We start from the raw sequence: 12,965 nt of genomic DNA, 5'->3' as shown, positions 1-12,965 counted from the left end.
CTGTTGAGTTCTTCTTGTAAATCACTGAACCTGAGGATGGTCTTTGTAACCCAAAAACATAAAGCCATCACCATAGGGTCCTGTCTCACTTTCTGACCCACTGAATCCATGAGGATGATCAAAATAAACGTTTACCACTAGACTTTGGGGTGGCTTGTTAGGCAGCAATAGATAACTGGAACAGGGGATACTAGAGACAAGTTTGTGCTTAATTTTATTAAATATTTAGAGCTCACAGGCTATAATCTAGGTGTTAACTTTAAACAATTTGTATAAACATACGACTTACATATTCTCATTGTGTCCTTACTGTGAAGTTGATCTTTTGTCTCAGTCCTTTTTCCTGAATTCTGACACTTATCTTTTCATGCTGATCTGGTATAGTGTAGTCTTCGTAAATATTGAATAAACATGTATTTTAAATATATGTATTTAACCTCCTAAAATCCACTAGAAAGCCAAATGGAAAATAAATATACAAAAAAACCCAACTCACCTGGGACTTGGACATTTTCTGGAGCCCTTAGGAACAACCAGCAACTCTAATACCTGCTCTATTGTTGATTTTGGTTTCTTCCCTGAAGCTCCAGTACAGAGTCTCTGGCAAAGGATGTAATGTTGATCTTGGTACCTTCAGTTCCTTCCTTCATTGGAACTACTTCATCCCAGGAAGCCAAGACCTGGGGGATTACAGAAATTCACTGCTGTAATAAACTATAACTGGGAGCATAATATTTTTCTGAGTTGTGTGCGTCCTTGTTTGTATGTGTGTATGTATTTTAGATATACACACATATAAAAATCTAAAATTTAATTATGTTTTCTTCAGGTGGTTGGTTAATGTGATAAAGAAAAAAGTAACATGTATTACTTGATGGTTTATTTTACAACAAACAACTATTTTATAATAAAGAAACATCAACAACAAAGCTATCTTCATTAAATTATGTAATTGTGCTAAAATTATTCAAAACTAGATCTACATTTAGAGAAGGACCATTATATAAAGAAATTTAAAAAAAGAAGAAAAATTTAAAAGCCTAAAATCCAGAGAAATGGTATATATATACTGGAATACTGCTTGCTAAAACGTGTCTTGGGTACTTACTATGTGCTAGGTACTCTAACTATATGAGTAGTTAGTACTGAGATTTTTTTTAAACAAATGGGAAAAGAATCACAGGTTGAGAAATGCCCAAGTTCACATAGTAAGTGGCAGAATATGGAGAAAAACCTAGGTCTGCCGAAATCCAAAGTCCCTATTCTTTTCTCGGAGTTAAACTTAACTGCAGCTGACTGCTTACCTGGAAAACCTACAAGAATCACTTTAAACACATTAGTAATAATAAGAGTTCAGTAAGGAAATGAAAAAAAATTGTTTTAATCATCTACTTTTATACCTATAAAATAAAAGTAATTCAAAGTTCAAGGAAGCGACTTGCCTGGTGATTCAGCGGTTAAGACTCCGCGCTCCCAATGCAGGGGGACCGGGTTCAATCTCTGGTGAGGGAACTAGATCCTGCATGCTGCAACTAAGAGCCTGCATGCCGCAACTTAAAAAGATCCCGCATGCCAAAATGAAGATCCCGCACGCCGCAGCTAAGACCTGGCACAGCCAAGTAAATAAATAAATATTAAAAAAAAAAAAAGTTAAAGGGAAAGAGAAGCTATTTGTAACGGCAGCAAATATAGATAAGATCTAGGAATAAACTTAACGAGCAATGTCCAGATCTATATGAATATTTTAAAGTCATGTCTATCCAAATTATTGCAAAGATTTAATATAACTTCAGTCAGTATTGCAACGAGATCCACATTATAGAATGCTGTGCAGCTATCAATAAGACTTTGTACCAAAAGTCAGTAATCTGGAACAATTTTATCGTATAAGGTTAACTTTCTTTTTTGAAGGTTAAGTTTCTTTAAAAAGACAAGTTATAAGCCATTTATGCAGTGTTATCACATCTTTGTAATAAAATGAGTAACAGAAAAGTTTGGAAAAGGAAACATATCAAAATTTTAACAACGTGTATTTCTGGCTATCAAGATTTTGGATGTGGGAATGTCCTCTCATGCATCAGAAGGTCCAAAAAGGGAGGATCCCAGAGACATATGCGGTAAATTTGAAAACTAGAGGGCCAGATACCACATCTTTCGTAAAAGCATTTTACCTTAGATTTTATTTAGATCTTGGTCATTACAAAGCACCGTGGAGACAGTGAGAGGAGGAGGTGATTTAGAGCAGCGGTCCCCAACCTTTTTGGTACGAGGGACCGGTTTCCTGGAAGACAATTTTTCCACGGAAGGGGGGTGTCGTTCAGGCGGTAATGTGAGCGATGGGGAGCGGCCGATGAAGCTTCGCTTGCTTGCCCGCCGCTCATCTCCTGCTGTGCGGCCCCGGGGGTTGGAGACGCTTGATTTAGGGGACAGAGGATGTTGGAAAGCAGGTTTTGAAGAAGGCACTAATGTAGTCTATGAGAAGTCAATGGGCTTTAAAACCCCCAAAGCCGTCTAAAATGCAGAGACTGCTCAAGCTCCAACTCCCATAAATCTCTCAGGTAACAATGCCTAACTACATCATACCCAAAATATGGGCCACATGGCTACTTCACAGTTCATGACTTCTAACAGATTATCATTAGCCTATCCAGACCCAAACACCCAGATCCCCATGACTCTCAGTGACCACTGGAGACCCTCAAAGACAAGAAACAAAGCTGCCCCAAGCACTAACCTCCCCAAAAGGCCACCCCATTCACTGGTCTTGGGGTGATTTGGGGAAGGATACCCCAATCACCGACCCCCTCCCCTAAGTACATCACAACACTCACTAAGCAAAGGACATCAAACACGTTGAACTGCCAACCAAGTATGTCTCAATCACTGACCTCCCTTCATGGACACTCCCATTAGTGAACCTTCCCAAAGACGTCCCAATCACTGACTTATGTACCAAGGATTCCCCAGTCACTGACCCTCCTGGGATGCTCCAATCGCTGACATCCCTCTAAGGCTGTCCTAAGAACTGATCTTCCCCCAGAAGACCTTTTCAGGCTCTGACACACCCTCAAAGACACCCCAATCCTGACTTCCTTCAAGGGATACCCGATCACTGACCAGTCATTCACCCCCAATCAACCTTTCCCCGAAAGATGCCCCAATCACAGACTTGTCCCCTAAATGCATCCTAATCACTAGCCCACACCCTAAATCATGCCAAACACTGATTTGCCTCCAAGACCGCCCAGTCACTGACCTCTCCTATACATGCTAACCCCAAGCCATCCCAATCTTTCTGCATGCTACTCCAATACCCTGAGCATCCCCAGGGCTGCCCCATTTCCTACCATCCTACTCCCTCAATAACGGAATGCATCCCCTGCCCTACAAGGTCTTGCTCCTCCCACAGACTCCCCGTATCCCTCCCCTACCTCCGCAAAGCTCAACCTGGTTCTGCTCCCAGAACGCGAAACTGAGACCCCTTAAGAGATCCTTCGCGCGCCAGCTGGGTGGGTACAAATAGGGTCAGTCCATTACTTTCTTCAGATTCACAAACCCGGCTGTTCCACCTCGCAGGTCAAGTTTATCCTCTGTAGCACCCGGATCTGCAGGCTGCCAACCATCACTCCGGGGCGTCCTTCCACCGGCCAAGAGGCCGTTTAACTTTCGCCTCTTTTAGACAAAGACACTATGACAGAGTATGGCGGCGCCCTGTTAGCTGATTTATGTGGGACCCGCCATCTTGGAAAACCAGCCGTACAACCACTTTTCCTGCTCCACAAAACTTGCCTGCGTTATGTCAATCGCTAGAGTCGCAAAGGGTAATACGCATGCTCTAGCCCATCTCCACCGGATTCAGGTCTCTTCCCGGTAAGGTGCCCCAAGCCCAAAGATATCTGCCTCCGCTTTGCAACTGGTACCTTACGAAGCTACATAACATCAGAGCGGGCGCAGCCATGCTGAAAAAGGTGCTCAAATCCGTAAGGGAAAAGGAGTCTTCCTTTAGGGAGTTGGGAGCAGGTTGAGCGACTTGCAGGAATGCTTCTGAAGAAAGGTTTAGGGTCTGGAGAAGCCAAGGTGGTAGAGGAAGGTAGCATGCCTCACTGTGGGCACAGAGTAAACAAATTTAGTTGAAGGAAAAGATCTTCTTCAGCCAAAATTGGTGGTGGAAGTTTGGTGACACCTCCAGAGTGAAAGGTGAGAGGGCTGTAGAGAGGGTGGAGCTAATAGTGAGGGAGGGGTTATGTTTCTGACTGAGGTGGAAGGTGGTGAAATTTCTGGTGGAAGACCAGAAATTGTTGGTAGAAATTTCTGTGCAGGCTTTCTGTCAATTCAAATGTTTTCATATAATTTTTCTCATGAAGAAATTAATAGAATTGGAATTGTTGAGTCAAAGAGAAGGACAATTTTTAATTGGATAGATTTTTCCAGATTGTTGTCCAAACATGTTTTGTTAGTGAATACACTTTACTGGCTGCTATCCAGCTTCTTCCAAGAACTCCAACTGAAAAGTAATAGCTAGTTTTTATTAAGTGTATACACATTTTTTTTGAATAGGGGACATGTTCATGCATAATAATTGCATTATCTTGCTTAACATTCTGAAAGCCATTGATGGTGGACATAAATATTACCTTCATTTTATATATGGGGAAAAGGGCTAATTCTATCAGAGTGCCTATTTTCTAACCACCTCATCAACGTTTTAATTTTGCCCAACCTAAGGGCGACTAAAAATATTATTTTATTTTATTAATTGTTTATTTACTGGTATTTTTTTTTCTGTTTTAGGTTGGTTATCTTTTTCTTAATCATATTGCGGATATTTATAACTATCAATTCAACTTCCATTCTCCCCATGTCTAAGCAACCACTAATTTACTTTCTGTCTCTATAGATTTACCTATTCTGGACATAAGTTCAGTCATATAATATTTAGTCTCTGTAACTGGCTTCTTTCACTTAGCATAATGCTTTCAAGGTTCATCCATGTTGTAGCATGTTTCTGTACTTCATTCCTTTTTATATCTGAATAATATTCTGTTGTATGGATGCAGCACATTTTATTTTTCCCTTCATCGGTTGATGGATATTTGAGTTGTTTCCACTTTTGGCTATTATAAATAATGCTGCTGTAAACATTTGTGTACAAGTTTCTGTGTGGACATGTGCTTTTATTTCTCTTGGATATAAACCTGGAGTGAAATTGCTGGATCATATGGTAAATATGTTTACTGTTTGGGGAACTGTAAGACTGTTTTCCAAAGTACCTGCACAAAAGGAATACCAACTAAAGGAAAACTGTTTCTTCTACCCTAGGGTACTTCTCACAACAAAAGTTTGGTGGAGTTCATCCTACCAACTCCATTTTAAATGAGGTTTCTGTTTATTAATTTTCACGTGATGATAATGGAGTTTTCATTTGGGGTACCGTCCGTGGTGTCCTGCAGGATGCTTCAAACACCTCTCCCTACAAACAGAAACAACCCTTTTCACACAAGCATTTCCTTTTTCCCATTCTTCCAATAGAGTTATATCTTAGTTATGGTTGGTTCAGATTTAGTGTTTACATTATGATGACTATGTAAATACTACATAGAGTTCAGCCACTAGTATACTATGATTACTTTTCCTTTCTTGTACAACTTTTTTTTCTCCCTGGAGTTGTCTTATTTACTCCTTACAGAATTTCTGGCCTTTTGGTTCTCAGAAAGCTCCGCACTTGTTATTGGCTCCACTGCTGGCAGAAGGGAAGCGGGGTGTCACGTGTGAAAAACTCACCCCACCCCTGGATTCCCTCTTCCCATTGGCTCATGACTACTCTCCTCCCCTTCACTGGGCGGTAACAATGTTCCACCCCCAAATGTATACTAGGTTTCTGCCAGTTGCTGTTTTTTTTTTTTTTTTACTTTCTTTGACGGCGTTATGCTGTCCCCGTTACCGCGAGTGCTTCTCCAGACTCTTTTCTGTCCTCAAAGCCATCCTATCACCGTCCACACTGAGCCAGAAGCGTCCTCGGGGTATTTGCCTTTCGTCTTATATGTTTTCTCCTTTTCCTTTGGCTGTTTGTTGGTTTTTGTACGGACACCTAACTTCTAAGATGGCTGTGCCCACTGTGTCGTTTCCCAATCTTCGTGCAAAGTGGATTACTTTTCCCCCCCCGCTAAGGCGGACGTATCCTACCCTGTTTCCCTTGTGTGAGCTCGAGTTTCTGAAAATCTGTGCAGTTTGCGGCGCAGGGTTTAAGTGGGAGTACTTTGGATGGCTTTTATCCGTTCCGTGTCTTCCATGGCTACTTGGACCAAAACTGCCACTTCGCTTTCTGTACGGCCAGTCCTGAAAGGTGGCGGCCCCGGGATCCGTGGCGAGATGGGCGCAGACATTATCTCCGTGCCTGCTCCGTACAAACGCTGTATGGCCCTCGTCGGCCGCCGTAGTCCGGCGCGGAGGCTGGGCGAAGGTGCAACAGTAAAAGAATTCACGGAAGTGCGGATTCTAGGAGGCAGCGGTGGGATCAGGAGAAAATCAGGACCGTGTGTGGATCTCTGCGTGGAATAGGATGAGGGAAACGAGGTGTCTGTGGGCGTCTGGGTGGGGTGGAGCCGTGGGGTCCGTAGAGGGAGAGGAAGCAAGTGGGAGTCGGTGACTGGGGTATTTATGATTGGGGTGACGGAGTCAGTCCTGAAGGATTCTGGTGTTAGTGATTACAGGCCAGTCGAAATCTAGGATTGAAGTGTCCGTAATCAGAGTTTTGTGTCTGTCTGCAGTGCTCTGTGATTGAGGACTGCGGTAGGGAATGATTTTTGTCAATGAAAGCGGTGTCTGGTTTGGAGTCGGGATTTAGTAGCGGGCTCAATGACAGGAGTGGGGGTCTCATGGTCAGTGAACCTGGGCATCTAGTCCAGATTTCGAGATTATTCCGAGTATATGTGACCAGTGGTTGCCGTGGGTGGTCCAGGTGTGTCAGTCGTTGAGAAGTTTGTGAGAGCTGAAGCTGGTGGGTGGGTGGGTGTTTTCAAACGTGACATTCTCCTTCAGTTCCTCAAGTCCAAGGGCCTCGTTTGCCAATCACCTTTGGCTTTCCACATCTTCTCTCGACCCCGTAGAAATGAAAGCGTTGTTGGAGATCGAGGATTAAGCACACGTAAAGTGGTAAGGTTTCTACTAAAGATGAGGAGTTTGCCCTTCCTGCAAGTTTACTGCGTGTGTGCATACACACACTTGTAAATATTTCCTTTCAGAGTTGTTCTAGCACAAGTAAAATAACATCTCTATTACCCCAATTCTGTTCTCCAACGATAACGTTTGTTAAATTTTCCATATAGTTCCTTTTAGTCTTCGTTTTTCTATGCTTGACTTTCACAATTCCAATAAACTGCCGAAATTTTAGTATAATTTGCCTCATCATTTAATTTCCTATCATAAACATTACTAATAAATATATCATAAATTTTTTTTCTGTAAGAGTTGTTTTTTAAGAATTTCTACAGATACCAAGAGAAAAACCTGTTCCATTAATGACTGGAATCACTCAATATGTGCATTAATTTAGATAGAATTTAAATTTTTAAATATTCATTTATCACTTCTGAGAACAGGTTATGATTCTGCATTTACATAAGGGTGTGGTTCCCTGTCCCTCATCTCCACCATGATTTTTAATTTTTTTGCCATTGTGAATGGTGTCTTTCTACTTTCGATCTTTTTATTCACTTTTAATTTACTATTACACAGAAGAGTAATTACATTGAAAAGATTTGTTTCTGCTCACCCTACTGATCTCATTATTACAAGCTTTCCCACCTCCCATGATTTTATTATGAAAAATTTCAAACATATAGCAAGGTTTAAAGAACTATACATTTGAGTTCCTGCCTGCTTGCCACGTGGATTTTATCATCATGATTTTATTGAGTTTCCTTTATCGTGTATGTATCTGTATATCACTCCTCTAATCATCATCAATCCACCTTTTTACATTTTTGAGGGTATGTTTTATTGTAAGTTGCAGATATTTATACATTTCCTGTAAATATTTTAGTAAGCATATAATTAGAGTTCTACTCATAGCTTTTTTCTAATAACAGCTTTTTTTATTCATACACCGTACAATTCATCCACTTAAACATACAATTCAGTGGTTTTTTATTGTAATCACATTCCTTGAACTCGTTTTATATAATGCATGTTTTTATACTTTTACTAAATGTGTATATATCGACAAATAGTAATCTTTGTTGTATATGCTTTAATTTTTTCTCTTGGTTTTCCTTTGTTTGTTTCTTTCACATAATGACGATTAGTGAAGATGGTTCAATGACTTTAAACAGGTCCATGAGCACACATGGTTTCCAAGGAATAGCTGTCCAGGTCCTCACCTTTTATATGTTCTCTTTCCAAAAACTGGTCTGTGATAATTCCCCTGCTGCGGGAGCATCGTGTTGTGCTGGTTCTCCTTTCCCATCTCCCCTTTCACAGTCACCCCACTTCCCCTTCACAGAAGGAAGAAATAGTACCCACACATTCACAATCTTCTATTTTATTGCTCCAGGGTGTAATAGCCTCTGGGACCCCAAATAAAGGAACAGATGGCTTTGAAATCAGGTGGGTGACAGTGGCAGTGACAACATCTGGGCCCAGAGGAAATTTACACTCAAAGTGAATTTATTTTTCAGCTCACAGGTCGTGGTTCCTGGAGCAAGATACATCACGTGATGTGAGAAGGTTTCACGACCTAGATATCATCATTTGTGGGGACATCACTGCCTGGAGACTAAGATTTCTAACCAGAAATTTAGGGCAGTTCAAGAAGAGGCTCAGGAGACATCCTAGCTTTGGCTCTTTCCCAATAACAGATGAAAATGATCAAGGACCAGGTGATTTTTGGTTTGTCTTATTCTTTCCTTCATTCTGTGATTGATTTCTGGGGGGATTTTAAAATGCAATTGAATTCAATAGAAATAACAAACTGGAAAACTAAAATTTGTGCAGAAATAAATTTAGATTTAAATTCAACATCAAGGCAAAGTAGCATCAGAAATATATTGTTTGTGGGACCTACACTAAATGACTAATGTTGGAATATCTTCTGTGATTGGAGTATCCAGTGGGTTACATGCACTGTCGACTCATGTCTAATAGCTCTGACGGTCATCACAGCCAGAGACTCCTGATGATGATGGGATAGGCATTGACTCTGAGGAGAAAGCTGACCAGTTCCTCAGAGGATGTCACTGTATATTTCATGGCACTCAGGTCTTGGGACTTTTCACATGGTTCGTCCTAGAGGTGATATGGCAGACAGTGTCCTTAACTACAACCTTCTCATAAATGAAAAGCTGGTTCTCCAGAGACCCCTTTGGAAATAGACCAAGGAAACTCAGCGGGCACAGTGCTTCATGGGACCATAGCAAGGTGACCCATGGACCCAGCCTTGTAGTGGTCAGTGTTAGCTTGGGAGTAAAACCTAGATGACATAAGAAAATGGAAAGGTTGCATGACTTTCCAAGGTCCCGTATGAACAGGTGATCGAACAGGTGTTTGAGTACAGATTTGGCAGGAGGGTGTTGAAAGTATCTGTGTCTGGTAAAGTTGTTGCGATCTCAGGGTTTGCTTTAGAACTTCCTGCTGTTAAACATAGAAAACAAACTTATGGTTACCAAAGAGGAAAGGGGCAAGGGGAGATAAACTAGGAATTTGGGATTAACAGATACACACTACTATATATAAAATACATGAACAATAAGGACCCACTCTGTAGCACAGGGAACTATATTCAATATCTTATAATAACATAATGGAAAAGAATCTGCAAAAGAATAGACATATTCAATATGTATATGTATAACTGAATCACTTTGCTGTACATCTGAGACATTGTAAATCAATGATACTTAAATTAAAAAAAAAAAAAAAAGAACTTCCAGCTATTGAAGGTAGTCCACTTCCCCTCCCTGTGTTCAAAGCCAAGTCCTACTGCCTCATCTTTCATTACCTTTAAAAAATTTCATAATACAAATATGCGTGAATACATTTGTAAAACTCCAGTGATGACAAAGTACATCTAGTGAAAAAGTAAGAGTCCTCTTCATACGCTTCTTTCCTAATCCCCTGGTGTCCCTTAAAAAATGTGCAGGAGTGTGTACTTCCAGTCACTGAGCTGTGTGTTCATCTGTGTCTGTATGGATGTTTGCGGGTGGATCTAACTCAGTTCTTAGGTCTTTGGGTAGTGCCTTTCCATTACTGTATTTACTTTTTCATAAACTGAGCTGGGGAATGTGAGACCTCACTTTATCCTCTATATTTATTATTCTCTCTTTTATATTTTCCATCATTTTGTCCTTGTGCTGCATTTTGAGTAATTTCTTCATATCTACCTTCCTGTTTATTATCTCTTCAATGTATCTGATATGTTGTGAACCTGACTAGAAATGTAAATATAAATAATGTACCTATGTATATATGTACTTGTGTGTTTGTTGAAGGATGCTATTTATTTTCTTACTTTGAATAATGTTCTTTACTAGTCTCTCATTCTTTTAATATGTTTTAGAAAGGTGTTTTTATTCTTCCTAACATATAAAACATACTTAATATGTTGTATCTTATTTTTTTTTCTTTTTCTGCCGTATGCGGGGCCTCTCACTGTTGTGGCCTCTCCCGTTGCGGAGCACAGGTTCCGGACGCGCAGGCTCAGCGGCTATGGCTCACGGGCCCAGCCGCTCCGCGGCATGTGGGATCTTCCCGGACCGGGGCACGAACCTGTGTCCCCTGCATCGGCAGGCGGACTCTCAACCACTGCGCCACCAGGGAAGCCCCCCGTTGTATCTTTTAATTATAGCGTCTGGAGTTTCTTCATGGTTGATTCTGCTAATGGTCATGAAGATTCCTGGTCAATGTAGGAATATGTTTTGTTTGTCCTGATGTCATTAGAATATACTTAATACCTGGCAAATACGTACTCGCTACAAAAAAAAAATATATATATATATATACACACGCAGCAAATGTTTTAAATATATATTGTATACACAGCAAATGTTTTAAATATATATCATATATGTTTCTAGTTTAGCAAGAGGATTAATGACTACTTATCACAGAAACTTCTGATTTGCTGAATGATGGTTGACTGTATAATTACAGAATATTTTGCAATACATAAGTTAGAACATGGATAGATTTTGCTTCTATGACAATGTAGTTTTAAAAAATCAGGGGCATTCCCTGGTGGTCCAGTGGTTAGGACTTGGCACTTTCACTGCCAGGCACCTGGGTTCAACCCCTGATCAGGGAACTAAGATCCCCCAAGCCTGGCAGCACAGCCAAATTTTTTAAAAAATTAAAAAATAAAAATAAATAAAAATCTAAGCACCTCCGTATATAGATGTAGCCTAAATGGTGAAAAAGAGCAGAACAACTTCCTTCACTTGCCTTCCATTTCAGTAACGAGAGAAACACTCATATTAAACAGGACCGTATTGTTACAGGGATCGCTGACACTGGAGGATGTGGCCGTGGACTTCACGTGGGAGGAGTGGCAGCTCCTGGCCCCTGCTCAGAAGGACCTGTACCGGGATGTGATGCTGGAGAACTATAGCAACCTGCTGTCCGTTGGTGAGAACAGCTCCCCTTGGTCCCTCAGTGTCCCCAGTCAGTGGCCGCTCTTTCTTCAGCTTCTGAAAGTTTTGCAGTGTCCATGGTGCCCTGAAGTGGTAGATGAGTCTCAGTTCCTTCTCTGGTCCCAGACTAGAGTATAACGTGCCCTCTCCTGAGAGATGAGCCTTTCCTTTGCTGAGCCACAAATTGCATAGTTCGTAAAATGTAACATTCTTCCATGTTGGCAGACCACAGCCCAATTCAAGAGTCTGTCTCTCTGTCGTTTCCCACGAACAGGGTATCAAGCCAGCAAGACGGATGCTCTCTCCAGATTGGAACGAGGAGAACCGTGGCCAGTAGAAGATGAAATCCACAGTCGAATCTGTCCAGGTGAGTAAGAGAACCAGCATTGAGCGGCCAAGGGAGTCATATTCTAATCATTCAGAGATGTCACAGCTGTGTATGTCTGAGGACATGGAAGCATAGCCTCCACCGAAGAGCTCTTTTTCTTTTAGTGGTGTCGAGGAACATATCTCTTCTTGGATATGATCCCTATTTATTTCACCTGGGTCTTGATTTTTTTTTCCTCTAAGTTTCTTCTTAGAATTCTCAAATCTTCCCATCCTTCTTCCCCCAGCACTGTAACACTACGTGTTCCTTCTACTTGTCTTGCTATGAAATTCAACCTTCCACACCTCTCTCTAAAGAGAGATTTTGTTGTTGTTGTTGTTGTTTTTGCGGTACGCGGGCCTCTCACTGTTCTGGCCTCTTCCGTTGCGGAGCACAGGCTCCGGACGCGCAGGCTCAGCGGCCATGGCTCACGGGCCCAGCCGCTCCGTGGCATGTGGGATCTTCCCGGACCGGGGCACGAACCCGTGTCCCCTGCATCGGCAGGCGGACTCTCAACCACTGCGCCACCAGGAAAGCCCCAAGAGAGATGTTTTGATTTCAGTGCTGTCTTCTGGCAATTGCACCTTCCTGCCCCTTTGGGTAATAATTGATTTCCATTCCTAACGTTCATGCCATCTTTGATTGGAGGTTAGGATTTCAACGTATAAATTGTGGGGGGAACATAAACGTTCAGTCTCTAGTACCTTCTGTTTCTTTCTTCATATATCCTGGCTGTGCTCGAGAAACCTCAGTCCTCCTCTTGTGTTTCTTCTTTGTTCTCACACCACTGCCACACTCACGGCACTTCTGACACCAGCAATTCTCTGTGACACCAGCTAAGTGTCCTACAGTTTAACTAAATTCTGACACTGTCTGCTTGGAGAAAGCATGAGATCCCACAGGTTAAGGGCTCCATCACACAAGACTTCCCTGACCTCCACTTCAGATGCCAAACACAAGTCCAGGTTGTTACCTGT

General features: G+C 41.6%; 1 protein-coding gene and 1 long non-coding RNA gene across 2 annotated transcripts in view; one reads left to right on the top strand and one right to left on the bottom strand.

Annotated features, from left to right (window-relative positions):
• Positions 1-12,965, top strand: part of ZNF613 (zinc finger protein 613) — a 60,137-nt gene that overhangs the window by 39,249 nt on the left and 7,923 nt on the right. Inside the window, 2 exon segments of the mRNA XM_067719038.1 lie at positions 11,490-11,616; positions 11,896-11,988. Of these exon segments, the coding sequence (XP_067575139.1) occupies positions 11,490-11,616; positions 11,896-11,988 (220 nt within the window).
• Positions 1,448-4,194, bottom strand: LOC137214927 (uncharacterized). Its single transcript, XR_010939086.1, has 3 exons — positions 3,432-4,194; positions 2,172-2,413; positions 1,448-1,606 (listed from the first exon to the last, which is right to left on the bottom strand). It is a non-coding gene; the product is annotated as an uncharacterized lncRNA (long non-coding RNA).

The sequence above is a fragment of the Pseudorca crassidens genome, chromosome 20 (assembly GCF_039906515.1).
Source record: "Pseudorca crassidens isolate mPseCra1 chromosome 20, mPseCra1.hap1, whole genome shotgun sequence".
Lineage (NCBI taxonomy): Eukaryota > Metazoa > Chordata > Mammalia > Artiodactyla > Delphinidae > Pseudorca > Pseudorca crassidens.
This window is presented reverse-complemented; position numbering and strand designations above follow the sequence as displayed.